The following is a 13,465-nucleotide window of genomic DNA, read 5'->3' on the forward strand; positions in this document are numbered from 1 at the left end:
GAACAACACAGGATACCACTGCCTACAACCCCTCCTTGCCCTGCACCTACCATCCACACCTCCACATAGCAACTGCTATCGTCCCGTTCTTCACCTCCCACCAACTCCCCAGTCACCTTCACTAGTGTGGTGAGAAGGGCTCTGGGGAAACTCAGACACGGCGAAGCATTGGGGCCGGATGGTGTGATCCCTGAGGTCCTGAAGGAGTGTGCTGAGCAGCTGTGTGCAGTTCTCCAGCGCATTTTCTCAGCCTGGAAAGGATCCTGACTTTGTGGAAAACATCATCTGTGGTCCCAGTACCCAAGAAGGGCCAGCCAAAAGTCTTGGATGATCACCGTCCAGTGGCCCTAACCTCACACATCGTGGAGACCTTAGGGAGGCTGGTCCTGGCTTACCTCTGGCCCCTGGTCAGATCAGCCCTCGATCCCCTGCAGTTTGCCTACCAGGAGTACATTGGATTCGATGATGCTGTCATCTACCTGCTGAACAGAGCCTACTCTCACTTGGATAAGCATGGCAGCACCGTGAGGATCATGTGTTTTGATTTCTCGACTGCCTTCAATACCATAGAGCCCTCATTGCTGGAGAAAACCTCTGTTCAATGCAGTTGGCACTTCTATTATTACCTGGATAATGGACTAACAGAATGGCAGACCACAGTTTATGCAGCTTCAGAGCTGTGTGTCAGACAAGGCTATAAGCAGCATTGGGGCCTCACAGGGGATTGTATTGGCTCCCTTCCTGTTTGCCCTGTATACCTCAGACTTTAGATACAATTCTGAGTCGTCATCTGCAGAGACTCTCTAATGAATCAGCAATAGTTGGATGATTAAAGGGAGGATGGGCGGATGTATACAGGGCCCTGTTGGAGGACTTTGTCAAATAGTGGAGGCTGAATCATCTGCAGTTCAACATAAGTAAGTCCTGATGGTAATGGACTTTAGGAAGATCAAGCCTGCATTGTTCCCTGTTACTACTGATGGTGAGGATATGGATGTGGTGAGGTCCTACAAGTACCTGGGGGTGCACCTGGTTAACAGACTTGAATGCAGCACCAAGACAGAGACTGTGTACAACGAAGGCCAGAGTTGCCTCTACTTCCTGAGGAGACTGAGGTCCTTTGGAGTGTGCCGGCCTCAGGTGTTCTACCAGTCTGTTGTTGCCAGTACTGTACAGCCTTCCGTGCAGTGGTGTGCTGGGGCAGTGGCATCAACGTGGCAAGAGGCTCAACAAACTGTTTAGAAAGGCTAGCTGTTGTAGGAGTCAAACTGGACATACTGGAGGCTGTGTTAGAACAATGGACTCTCAGAAAAATCCTGGCCATTCTGGACAATGTTTCTCACCCTCTGAATACTACCTTGGCTAAACAGAGGAGCACTTTTAGTATAGACAACTGCGCTGCTCCAAAGAGCACTATATGAGGTCATTCTTTCCCTCAGCTATTAGGTTCCTTAATGAGTCAACCTATAGCCTGGAAAGTGATGATCTCCTCCTAATGGATTGTTTGAGGTAAATTGTTTTCTATTCTTTCCTTCTTCTAATATTTGTATACCATTGCACTTGTAATGCTACTGTGAGATTAATTTCCTTAGTGATTGATTGTCTCCCTCCCCCTCCCCTCTCTTTCCCCCTCCCCCTCTCTTTCCCCCTCCCCCTCTCTTTCCCCCTCTTTCTCCCTCCCCCTCTTTCTCCCTCCCCCTCTTTCTCCCTCCCCCTCCCTTCCCCTTCCCCCCTTCCCCCTCCCTTCCCCCTTCCCCCTCTCTATCCCCACTCCCCCTCTCTTTCCCCACTCTTCCCACTCCCCCTGTCTTTCTCTTCCCCAGCTATTTTGATAGTTTATAAATTATTGAAATATAATTTCAAAGTATGCAAGTAAATTTGTTGCACTTTCCTTAACATCAAAAATGCTTTCGTGGTTCCTGTGGTAAATTTTCAATTTGCTTCAGAATGGATTATTTTTCTCAGTGGCGGTCTTGAACTTCATTCATACAGAGATTTGCATTTAAATGGAAGGTTGTTGAATTGCCATTGTATTCTTGTCATTAGGGAGAACAAGAATCTTGAGGTCTGCTGGACAAAATGTGAGAACAAGATTTACAGAAGTTGTAACATAGTGAGAAAATGTGGATTCTATACCTACTCTTGCTATTACTTCACAATTAATAGTCCACAAAAGGCAGAGAAAAGCCACCATTTCCCCATTTCAGCTTGCATTTAGTATTTCTTTAGTTTTATATTTGGACAGGGCCATTGCATTTCTATACTAGTCTGTGATGCAACCAGTTAGGATATTCTCCACAGTGCACCTGCGGTGGTTTGTGTCATGCTGAATTGAAGCAGACTTCTAAGAGGGCAGAGGTGCTGTTGTGCCTTCTTAGTAATAGCACTTGCATGCTGGACCCAGGGCAGATTCTCTGATATGTTGATGCAAGGAATTTAATGCTGCTGACCCTCTCCACCTCCCTTCCCTGATGAGGACTGGCTCATGGACTTCAGGTTTCTTCCTGCTATAGTTGACAATCAGCTCTTTGGCTTTGCTGACGTTGAGTGAGAAGCTGTTGTTGTGGCACCACTCAACCAGATTTTCAGTCTCTCTCTACTGTGCTGATTTGTCACAACCTTTGATTCAGCCAACAACGACGGTGTAGTTAGCGATGTTAAATATGACATTGGAGCTGTACTTAGCCTCACATCATAAATAAAAAAATAGGTGGGAGAGAGGTCTAAGCACAGAACCCTGTGGTGTGCCTTCAGCACAGGTACTTCTAGTCGGTCCGTCAACATATTACTTCAAATACTTTCTTGGACATGCAAATTCTACCACATTTATTCCCTTAGCACTGAGGAAATCCCAGTCAGATTTAACGAAATTAAAATCACATACTATTATAACCTTATTATTCTTCCACTATTTTGATATTTCTACATATTTGCTTCTCTAATTCCCACTCACTATTGGGAGGTCTATAATATAATACCTTCAAAGTGATTTTTTTTCTAAGTTCTACCCATCTGGACTGGCCAGACATTCCCCTCTGGGATATTCTCTTTTAAGCAGTGCCATTATCCTCACTCTAGTCAATAATGCAACTTCCCTCCTCCCTTAACTCCACCAATGTCATGCTGGAAACACTGGTATCCAGAAAGTCGGTTATTTTGAGCTTTCTATTTGTAAGGACTTACTAATTGAAGCTAGAGTCTGAGTACTTGGCGGGATATGGATTATATTTGTCAGATTTGGGTATTGAACAAAAGTCCAAGCAAACAAAACCCATTCCCATTCTGACATGTTGGTCCATGGTTTCCTCTATTGCCATGATGAGGCTACTGGCAGGTTGGAGGAGCAACACCTCATATTCCATCTCTGTAGCCTTCAACCTGACAGCATGAACATCAATTTCAAACTTCCAGAATAATTTCCCCCTCCCTCTTTTCCTCTTCTTCCATTCCCACTGTGGATCCCCTCTTACCTCTTCTCTTGTCCTCTGCTACTTATCATCTCCCTCTGGTGCCCTTCCTCCTTTCCCTTCTCCCATGATCCACTCTCCTCTCCTATCAAGTTCCTCCTTCCTCAGCCCTTTATTTTTTGCACCTATTATCTCCCAGCTTCTCACTTTATTCCCCTCATCAGGCTTCACCCATCACCTTCTAGCTCGCACTCCTTCCTCTTCCCCAACTATCTTATTCTGGCTTCTTCCCTCTTCCTTTCTAATCCCAATAAAGGGTCTCTGCTCAAAACGTTAATTGTTTGTTGCTTTCAATGATTGCTACCTGAACTGCTGAGTTCCTCCAAAAAAAGGTCCTCTAGCTTAAGTCAGAATGACTGGTTGGGCCAGTTTTTGACTGGACTTAAATTCCTGTTTTAGTGAATGCATTTTAATAACACTTCAGAAACTCAACATTACCCACCATCCTTCTTCAGCCTTTAAACCTTTCCCACTCATTTGGCTTCACCTGTCACCGTCCAGCTAATCTACTTCACCTACTCCCACCTTTTTATTCTGGCTTCTTTCCCCTTCTCAGTCCTGAAGAAGAGTCTCATCCCGAAACATTGACTGTTTTTTTTTTCAATTCCGTAGATGCTGCCTGACCTGCTGAGTTCCTCCAGCATTTTGTAGGTTTTGTTTTGGATTTACAGCAGCTGCAGATTTTGTTGTGTTAGTTATTCACCATCCATTCAAAATCTTGATTGGCATCCAACCCCCAATCTAGTTTTTCTTCCCTCTTTCTCCCTTCCATCCACAATCACCCATAGCTCCCACTACCCATCACCAGTGTATCTATTCTCTTCCTAATCAGAACTTTGTACTGTATGTAGGATCTGAAATCCTTGTTTTGACTCTTCCATCTCCCTCATGCTTCAGTTATTGGTTCACAGATCTCTTAAATAGCATCCTTTGCTAGGGAGAAACTGAGATTGTCTAAATGTGTTAAGCTTGGAGTATCCAGAAGAAAGGATTAGCTTAACCTTCTTGAAGCTTGCTTTGAATTTAATTTGATCATACGGAATGCTACAAGTCCAGCATTCATTGCCCCATTCCTGGTTGCCAGAATAGGTGGTGATAAAACATCTAAGACATTTCAGCAAAGACTGAACCACAAAATCAAAAGCAAGTTATTGGAACTGGTGGAATTTTTCTGTTTGCTGTATGTGAGATCACAAACAAAGTCAAGGTTTATTGCCCATCTTTCTGGTCCTTGAAGGGTTGCAGTTTCTATGCCATACAGACTCTCAGAATGCAGTGCAGTTGGGAGATTTAATACGTAAATGCAGCAGTGTTGAGTAGGGGCTATATTTCAAACCAGAAATAGTGTTTCTAGAAATTGTGCAGTCTTTTTCCCCTTCTTTTTCCAGAAATGGATCGTAGATTTGGGAGGTGCTGTAAATGAAATCTTGCCAGTTTTTTTTTGTGCTACATTATGTCGAAATACTGCTGATGGCAAGAAGGAAGAGCTAGAGTGGAGGAATGGGTGACAACCAAACAATGTTTTGCTGTCTGATACCGTTTCTTCAATTGACAAATATTATTCTGGCAAGTGGAGATTATTCTGTTACATTCATTTGTGTCTTGTCGATGACAGCATAATAATAGGGAGTTGAGCGCTGCATCGTATCCAGATCCAGTTTCTGAACCTTCGTACACATGGTATTTAAATAACTGCCCAGGTGCGCTTGAAGAGGATATAGTTTCCAGGATCCTTCTAATGGCAATGCCTTTTCACTTCGAGGAAGCTGTTATGGGGGTGGTCCATTGTTGTGCTCTTGTGTGGTGCAAATGTACTTTAGATTGCTCAGCCTTTCCCTGAGTCATATCTACGTTTTAGAGTACCCTGAGCTATCATCTGGGAAGTTTCCTGCACAATCGAATAATGCACAATTAGCGGTGAGCAAAACATTTCTGACCTCTTGATGGAAGGAAGGTCACATAGGCAGCTAAAAGTGGTTGGAACTACTTAGCTGAGAATCTCTTACAGAAAGCTCTGGGGCTTCCATGTTTAACCAATACCAACCACTGCCACCTTGATTGCTCCAGAAATGGCTGCAGTTAAAGCAGAACCAAGGGGGAAATTGTTCACTAGTTTCAGTTTTGCCAAGCCTACACTTGTTCCTTTTTGTCAAGGATATTCCTATTCATCTTGTCCATGCATTCAGTTTGTTTACTTGGAGTAAGGCTGACTTTGAGCATTTCTGGCAAAGTACAAACTGATTGTTAGAACAAAAGTTAGTGATAGATGAGTGCTGCATGCAGATTTTCATGGAGAAATATTTGTAATGTATTTTTCACATTGTTTTGTATCCCAATGTGCACTTTATAGTGTTGTAGACAATGCCAGATCCTTGTCAATCTTGCTGAAATGACCAGGATAACACTGCCCTAAATAAACTGTATCCATTGGCCAAATGGTGGTTCCCCATATCTCATGTTTGCCACAGTAAGTTTTATTGTAAACATTGAAAATTATCTTCGTCATGTAAAATATACTTTGGTTGTGAACCAAAAATAATCTTTTCCTTTGTGTTGTAGGTACAGGGAGTGGCTCTCTTTCCCACGCCATTATTCGAACAATTGCACCAACAGGACAGCTGTATACTGTGGAATTTCATAAACAACGAGCAGACAAAGCTAAAGAGGAGTTTCATGAACACAAGGTAGATCATTTGGTCACAGTGAAAACACAAGATGTATGTAAAGAAGGCTTTGGAGTGACAAATATTGCAGATGCTGTTTTTCTGGACATTCCATCACCTTGGGAGGCTGTTAAATATGCAAAATCTGCCTTGAAGATAGAAGGTAAGACAACAGTCCCAATGAATTATCAGATTGCTTGGACGGGGAGAGAGAGTTTAAAACAAGCGAGTGGGGTCAGTCAGCATATTTTGCGCGCCACAGTCCCCATGAGTCATAATAAGGCACTTGGCAAGATCCAATAAAAAGAAGTTGGGTTTAAGTGGAGCAGCTATTGTGTGAGTGGTCCAGTGCTAGAGTGAGGTGTTGAGGCTTTAGCTCACTGAGGAGACATGTACACCATAGTAGATTTTTTTTTGTTGCTCTTTCTTTCTTTTCTTCTTTCTTGTTGCATGTTTAGAACAATGGAATGCTCCTCTTGCGGGATGTGGGAAGGTGGGGAGACACAACAGTGCTCAGTCAGAACGGCCAGGTGAGATTGCTGAGACTTAATAAGAAAGGTATGACCACATTAATGGGATTATATTATAGACCACAGGATTTAGCAGAACAAATTTGGAGAGAGATTGCAGACCATTGCAGGAAACAAAAGGTTATGATAGTAGGTGATTTTAACTATCCTTATATTAACTGGGACACCCATACTGTAGAAGGGCTGAATGGGAAAGAGTTTGTCAGATATGTTCAGGAAAGTTTCCTTAATCAGTACACAGAAGTCCCAACTTGAGATAGTGCAATGCTAGGGAATTAGACAGGGCAAGTGGCAAAAGTTTGTAGGGGTACACTTCTCATCTAGTGATTATAACGGCACTAGTTTCAAGGTAATTATGGAATAGAATAGGTCTGGTCTGTCGGTTGAAATTCTAAATTAGAGAAAGACTAATTTTGATGGTATCAGAAAGGATCGGGCAAGTGTGGATTGGGATAGGCTGTTTTCTGCCAAAGCTGAACTTGGTTTGGAGGAGGCCTTTAAAAATGAAATTTTAAGAGTATAGAGTTTGTATATTCCTGTCAGAATAAAAAGCAATGATAATAGCTTTAGGGAACTTTGGTTTTTGAGAGATATTGAGGTCCTGGTTAAGAAAGAAGGTGCATAGCAGGAAAAGGCAGGTAGGAACAAATAAGGTACTTGGGGAATATAAAAAATGCAAGAAAACAGTTCAAATGGAAATCAGGAGGGCTAAAAGAAGACATGACAAGGTAAGGAGAATCCTAAGGGCTTCTACAGATAAATTAAGAGCAAAAGGTTAGCAAGGGACAAAATTGGTCCTCTGGAATATCAGAATGGTAATCTGTGTGGAGCTGAAAGAGATAGGGGAGATCTTCATTGGACTTTTTTTTCATCTGTATTTAGCCAGGAGACAGACACAGAGTCTATAGATGTGAGGTATATATGGGCAATGTGGCAACGAGGTCATGGACCCTGTATAGATTACAGAGGAGGAGGTGTTTGCTGTCTTGAGGCAAATTAGGGTGGTTAAATTCCCAGGACCTGATAATATGTTCCCTCCGTACCTGTGGGAGGCTAATGCTGAAATTGCAGGGGCCTTAGTAGAGTTATTTAAAACCTTAGCCATAGGTGAGGTGTCGGAGGATTAGAGAATAGCTGCTATTATTCCATTGCTTAAGAAAGGCTCTAAGAGTAAGACAGGAAATTATGGGGCCAGTGAGCTTGAAATCAGTAGTAGGAAAGTTATTGGAAGTTATTCTAAGGGACCGGATATATAAGTATTTGGATAGACAGGAACTAATTAGGGATAGTCAACATTGTTTTGTGTGTGGTCAGTACTGTCAAACCAATCTTACAGAGTATTTCAAGAAAGTTGCAAAGAAAGGCTGGGTCTTACACAGTAAACAACAGGGCACTGAGGAGTGCAGTAGAATAGTGGGATCTGGAATACAGATCCATAATTCTTTGAAAGAGGCATCACAGATAGAGTCATAAAGAAGGTCTTTGGCACATTGGCCTATATAAATCAATGCATTGAGTATAGGAGTTGGAATGTTATGTTGAAATTTTATAAGACATTGGTAAAGCCTAATTTGGAGTATTGTGTCCAATTTTGGTCACCTGCCTATAGGAAAGATGTAAATAAGTTTGAAAGAGTGCAGAGAAAATTTACGAGGATATTTCCAGGACTTTTGGACATGAGTTATAACAAAAGGTTGAATAGGTTAGGATTTAATTCCCTAGAACATAGAAGATTGAGGGGAGATTTAATGGAGGTATACAAAATTATGAGGGGTACAGATAGAGTAAATGCAAACAGGGTTTTTAACTGAGGTCTGGTGAGACTACAACCAGAGGTCACAGGTTAAGGGTGAAAGGTGAAATGTTTAAGAGGAATATGAAAGGGAACTTTTTCACTCAGGGTGGTGAGAGTGTGGAATGAGCTGCCAATGCAAGTGGTGGATGTGGGTTTGGTTCAATATTTAAGAGAAATTCCGATAGGTACATGAATGGGAGGGGTGTAGCGGACTATGGTTTGGGTGCGGGTCGATGGGACTGGGCACAGACTAGATGGGCTGAAGGGCTTGTTTCTATGTAGTGGTGTTCTGTGACTCTATAATAGTATCAAAAAAATGGGATCTAAAGCTGAGGGGAAAGATTGTTTTGAAATCAGAGCAAGTGATAACTATCTGTTTAGAACCGAAGAAACGGAAGTTACAAGTTGCTGATTAGAGTTGAAAAATACTTGTATAAAGTTGCTAGCTGTGATTTATGAAATTGTATAAATAGATTCCTACTCAGCTCTTAATTCCTTAAATATTAACAAAGGCATAAAAATAAACAAGAGAATGTGGAATAAATCTTGCATTTCAGCCAAGTGACTGGAATGTGATAGTTGCTTTAACAGAGCATTTCATCCTTGCATGTCTGCATTTGATTATGTCTTCTTCTATAATGGAGCTGGTATTGATACAAATCATTACACCAATTTATACATTTCCTGGATATCCAATCCCTTACTTCCTTTCCCTTTGTAAACATCCTTAAATACCTTGGATCTCAGATGCCCAAACTTTCCCTTTATTTTAAACAGTCCTTGTAAATTTAAGACATCCTCATCATTTCTCTGTATTCATGAGATCATTACTCCCCTGAATCCTATTTGCAACTGCTCACCCTGGGTACTTCCATGAGTATCTGAAGATAAATCTTGTTTGTGTGCACAAATACACATGGTGAGATCTGAATAATTGCTTTTGTCATCCATGCTTTGTTTAACTGTTGAAGGTTTAAAAAGTTTTAAAAATCTGCTGAAAATGTGGCAACACACAAAATGCTGAAGGAACTCAGTAGGACAGGCAGCATCTATGGAGGGCAATAAACGGTCAACATTTTGGCCTTCAGGGCTGGAAAAGAAGGGGCAGATGCCAGAGTAAGAAGGTGGGGAGGGGAAAGAGTACTAGCTGGCAGGTGATAAGTGAAGACAAGTGGGTGATTGGGAGAGGGAGGCTGAAGGAAAAAACTGGGAGGGGATAGATGGAAGAAGTAAATGGCTGATGAAGAAAGAATCTGATAGGAGAGGACAGTGGACCATGGGAGAAAGGGAAGGAGGAGGGGCCCCAGAGGAATATGGTAGACAGGTGAGGAGCAGAGAAAAGGGGAGAAGGAAACTAGAATGGGGGAAAAAGAGGAGAGAGAAACTGATGTTCATGACATTAAGTTAGAGGCTACCCAAGCAGAATATAAAGAGTTACTCCTGCAACCTCATTGTGCCTCATTGAGGCAGGAGAGGAAGGCAAAACTTGCATTTAAATATTGTGTGCAGTGTGACGACCCCCCCCCCCCCCCCCCAGCACCCTTGTGTAAGAAAGGATGTACTAGGATTTAAGGTGATCCAAAAGAGATTTACTGAGTTAATTCCTGGAACAAAAGTGCATTTGTCTAAAGAAAATGTATCTGTATCCTTTGTTGTTTACATGAATGAGAGGCAGAGCTGATCTTATTGAAAACACAATATACCATGATGGACAGGTTAAATGCTAAGATGCTTAAGCTAGCAAGAGAGGCTTGAACTGGGAGACAGAGGTACAAGATTAGGTTGAATATAAAACCAACATGCATAGGAATTTCTTCTCAAATGGTGGTGAATTTCTTGAATTTTCTAACCCAGCGTTTGTGAAGACTAAATCACTGGAAGCTTTTAAGGAAGAAGTACAGTACCGGTACATATGCTTTTGAAAGATGGAGGAATTGAGGACTCTGGGGAACTGGCTCGGAAGAGTTGATGCATGGGCAGATCAGCCATGATTTTATTGAAAGATGAACAGGTTTCATGGACCAGATACCTTGTTCCTGCTCCTTTTTTCTTGTATCTCACTGTCAGGTGTTACAGGAATCAAATAGAAAGATAGTTTTACATCTAAGTGTGGTGAGTAGATGTTCAATGAGAAAAGAATTAAGGTTGGCAAGATTGGTTTCTCTTTGGGCTATTTGTAAGCATTGAAGTAGTAATAAATTTATGTGCATGAGAATGGTGAAATTTATTTAACAATAAAGGGAGGTTGGGATGGGGAGAGAAACCAGGAACTTAAAATGAAAGTGTATGGCATTGCTACAAACTTTCAAATACTGCAGAGTGATGAAACTATATCAGAGGCAAGAGTGAATTGTCAGGTTGAAACCATCATCTGGTTCAGGGGTTCCCAACCTGGGGTCCACGAACCCCTTGTTTTAATAGTTTTGGTCCATGGCGTAAAAAAAAAGGTTGGGAACCCCTGATCTCGTTAATAGTTTTCAGGGTGAAACCTGATGTGTTAGATGCTCTTTGTTAGTTTTCTGAATTAGTTTGCCGGAGTGTGTTATTTCACACTTCCGATACAAATTTGAAATGTGAAGACAAATGTAATTGATTATTTTTTGTTCATATTGATCCATTGTGTCCATGTAGGTGAAGAAAGGTTCTATCCATTAGTACGAAATGATATTATCTCAAGTGTTAACTATGCAATAGTGGTAACTATCGAACACTTCGTAAATTGTCAAAATAAACAAAATGCTTTGGAATTTGTTTAATGCAAGTCGAATGATTGAAGAATAATGTTTCTTTAAACTTGAAAATATTTAATGTAAAGACTAGATTGCAGTTGGCAACATAAAGATATTTTCTAAATTTTGATTGGGCTGGTTTAAATACAGCTTTTGGGGGGGGGAAGCAATAATCTGAGATTGCATAAAGAAAGATATTAAATAAATAGTAAAGCTGAAGTTTGCCTAGGTCGTAGTACTGAAGGTTAGTAACAATGTAGTTCCTTTAAGAATTCACAGGAAATTTGAGTCACAAGCCTAGGATTTGTTTCTTGTTTCACCCTTACTGGTAAATCTTGATCTGATTTGATCGTGCTTTGAGTAATCTCCTTTCGTCAGTCACCCTGAAAAGGTGATTTATGGATCAACAGAGGAAAATTTAAACCTGTGTTTAATAGACGTTGAAGTTTCCACTAAGGCTCGTAACTGTGAATAGAATTCTTTCTACTTAGTTATCTATTACCTCAAAAATGGACCACACTTGCAAATTTTAGAAATAACATTGCGCTAATTATTTATTTCACTTATTGTTAACAGGATGAGAGATAATCATTTAATCATACAGGCCATCTGTATGTGGATGATTGCATTGGACTGTTTGACACAAATTGGAAAATATTTGACAATGTGGCAGATTATGGAGGTGCTCCTCAAATAGGCTGCAATATTTATTGCTGACATTATCTTAATCGAGATTGCACTATGAACTGTCATCTAGGCAATGTTACTGCTGACACTTTAAGCACTAAGAATCGATAAAGTGAGGTGGATGTCCCACTATTCTGAGGCTGTGCCCTCTGGTTCTAGACTCACCTACTATAGAATACAACCTCTCCAAATCAAGACCTTTTGATATTTAATAGGTTCAATGAGAACCCCCTGCCCCTGACAACAAACACTGGCCCAGAGCCAACAAGCTCTCTTTAGGGGTTAACCCTGTCATTTGCAGAATCATTCTTGTGAACCTCCTCTGGACCCCCTCTAATGCCAGCACATCTTTTCTTAGATAAGGTGCCCAAAACTACTCATAATACACCAAGTGCGGTCTGAACAATGCCTTATAAAGCCTCAGCATCGCATCCTTGCTCTTATATTCTAGTCCTCTTGAAATGAATACTAACATTTCATTTGCCTTCTCTACCACCAACTCAACCTGCAAGTTAACCTTTAGGGAATCCTACACAAGGGACTCCCAAGTCCCTTTGGATCTCTGATTTTTGAGTACTGGACTTGACAAAAGCCTGCATTTGTGCCTGAAAGTCCCTCATATTTCTAATGGAATTCATAAATAAAGAACACAAGATTAAGAGGAATAGATGGAGTGGACAGCCAGTGCCTCTTCCCCAGGGCACCACTGCTCAATGCAAGAGGACATGGCTTTAAGGTAAGGGGTGGAAAGTTCGAGGAGGATATTAAAGGAAGGTTTTTTACTCAAAGAGTGGTTTGTGCGTGGAATGCGCTGCCTGAATCAATGGTGGAGGCTGATACACTAGTGAAATTTAAGAGACTACTAGACAGGTATATGGAGGAATTTAAGGTGATGGGTTATATGGGAGGCAGGGTTTAAGGGTCGGCACAACATTGTGGGCCGAAGGGCCTGTACTGTGCTGTATTGTTCTATGTTCTACAAGATATCTGGCACTTATCTCAGCTGTGGTTAAGCACAGCTCTAATGCCATATTAGTTTGTTGACAACGCCGATGTTATAGGCTGAATCAATGGAAACTTCATCTCATGTTCTCGATATTTATTGCTTATTTATTTATCTGCATATAGGAAGGGGAGGGAAACTGACTGAGTGGTACCTCAACAATTTCTTATTCAGTGTCAGCAAGACCAAGGAGCTGAATATTAACCTCAGGAGAAGGAAACAAGGTCTGTGAGCCAGTTCTCATTGAAGGATCAGAGGCGGCGAGGGTCAGCAACTTAAAATTCCTTGGTGTCAATATTTCAGAAGATCTGTTCTGGACCCAGCACATAAGTACAGTTACAAATAAAACATCGCAGTGCCTCTACTTCATTAGATGTCATGCCAAATATTTGCAAGCTCCTAAAACTTTGACAAACTTGTATGGATGTGTGGTGGAGAGTATATTGAATGACTGCATCACAGCCTAGTATGGAAGCACCAATGCCCTTAAACAGAAAATTCTAAAAGAGAGTAATAAATACGACCCAGTCCATCACAGATAAAGCCCTCTTGTGAAATGCTGTCACAAGAAAGTAGCATCCATCATCGAGG

General features: G+C 41.4%; 1 protein-coding gene across 1 annotated transcript in view; it reads left to right on the forward strand.

The window, feature by feature from the left end:
- trmt61a (tRNA methyltransferase 61A) overlaps positions 1 to 13,465 on the forward strand; it is a 57,252-nt gene that overhangs the window by 37,947 nt on the left and 5,840 nt on the right. Inside the window, exon 3 of the mRNA XM_073039742.1 lies at positions 6,027 to 6,293. Within this exon, the coding sequence (XP_072895843.1) occupies positions 6,027 to 6,293 (267 nt within the window). The remainder of the gene's footprint in view (positions 1 to 6,026; positions 6,294 to 13,465) is intronic.

This window comes from Hemitrygon akajei, chromosome 3 (assembly GCF_048418815.1).
Source record: "Hemitrygon akajei chromosome 3, sHemAka1.3, whole genome shotgun sequence".
NCBI classification, from domain to species: Eukaryota; Metazoa; Chordata; class Chondrichthyes; order Myliobatiformes; family Dasyatidae; genus Hemitrygon; species Hemitrygon akajei.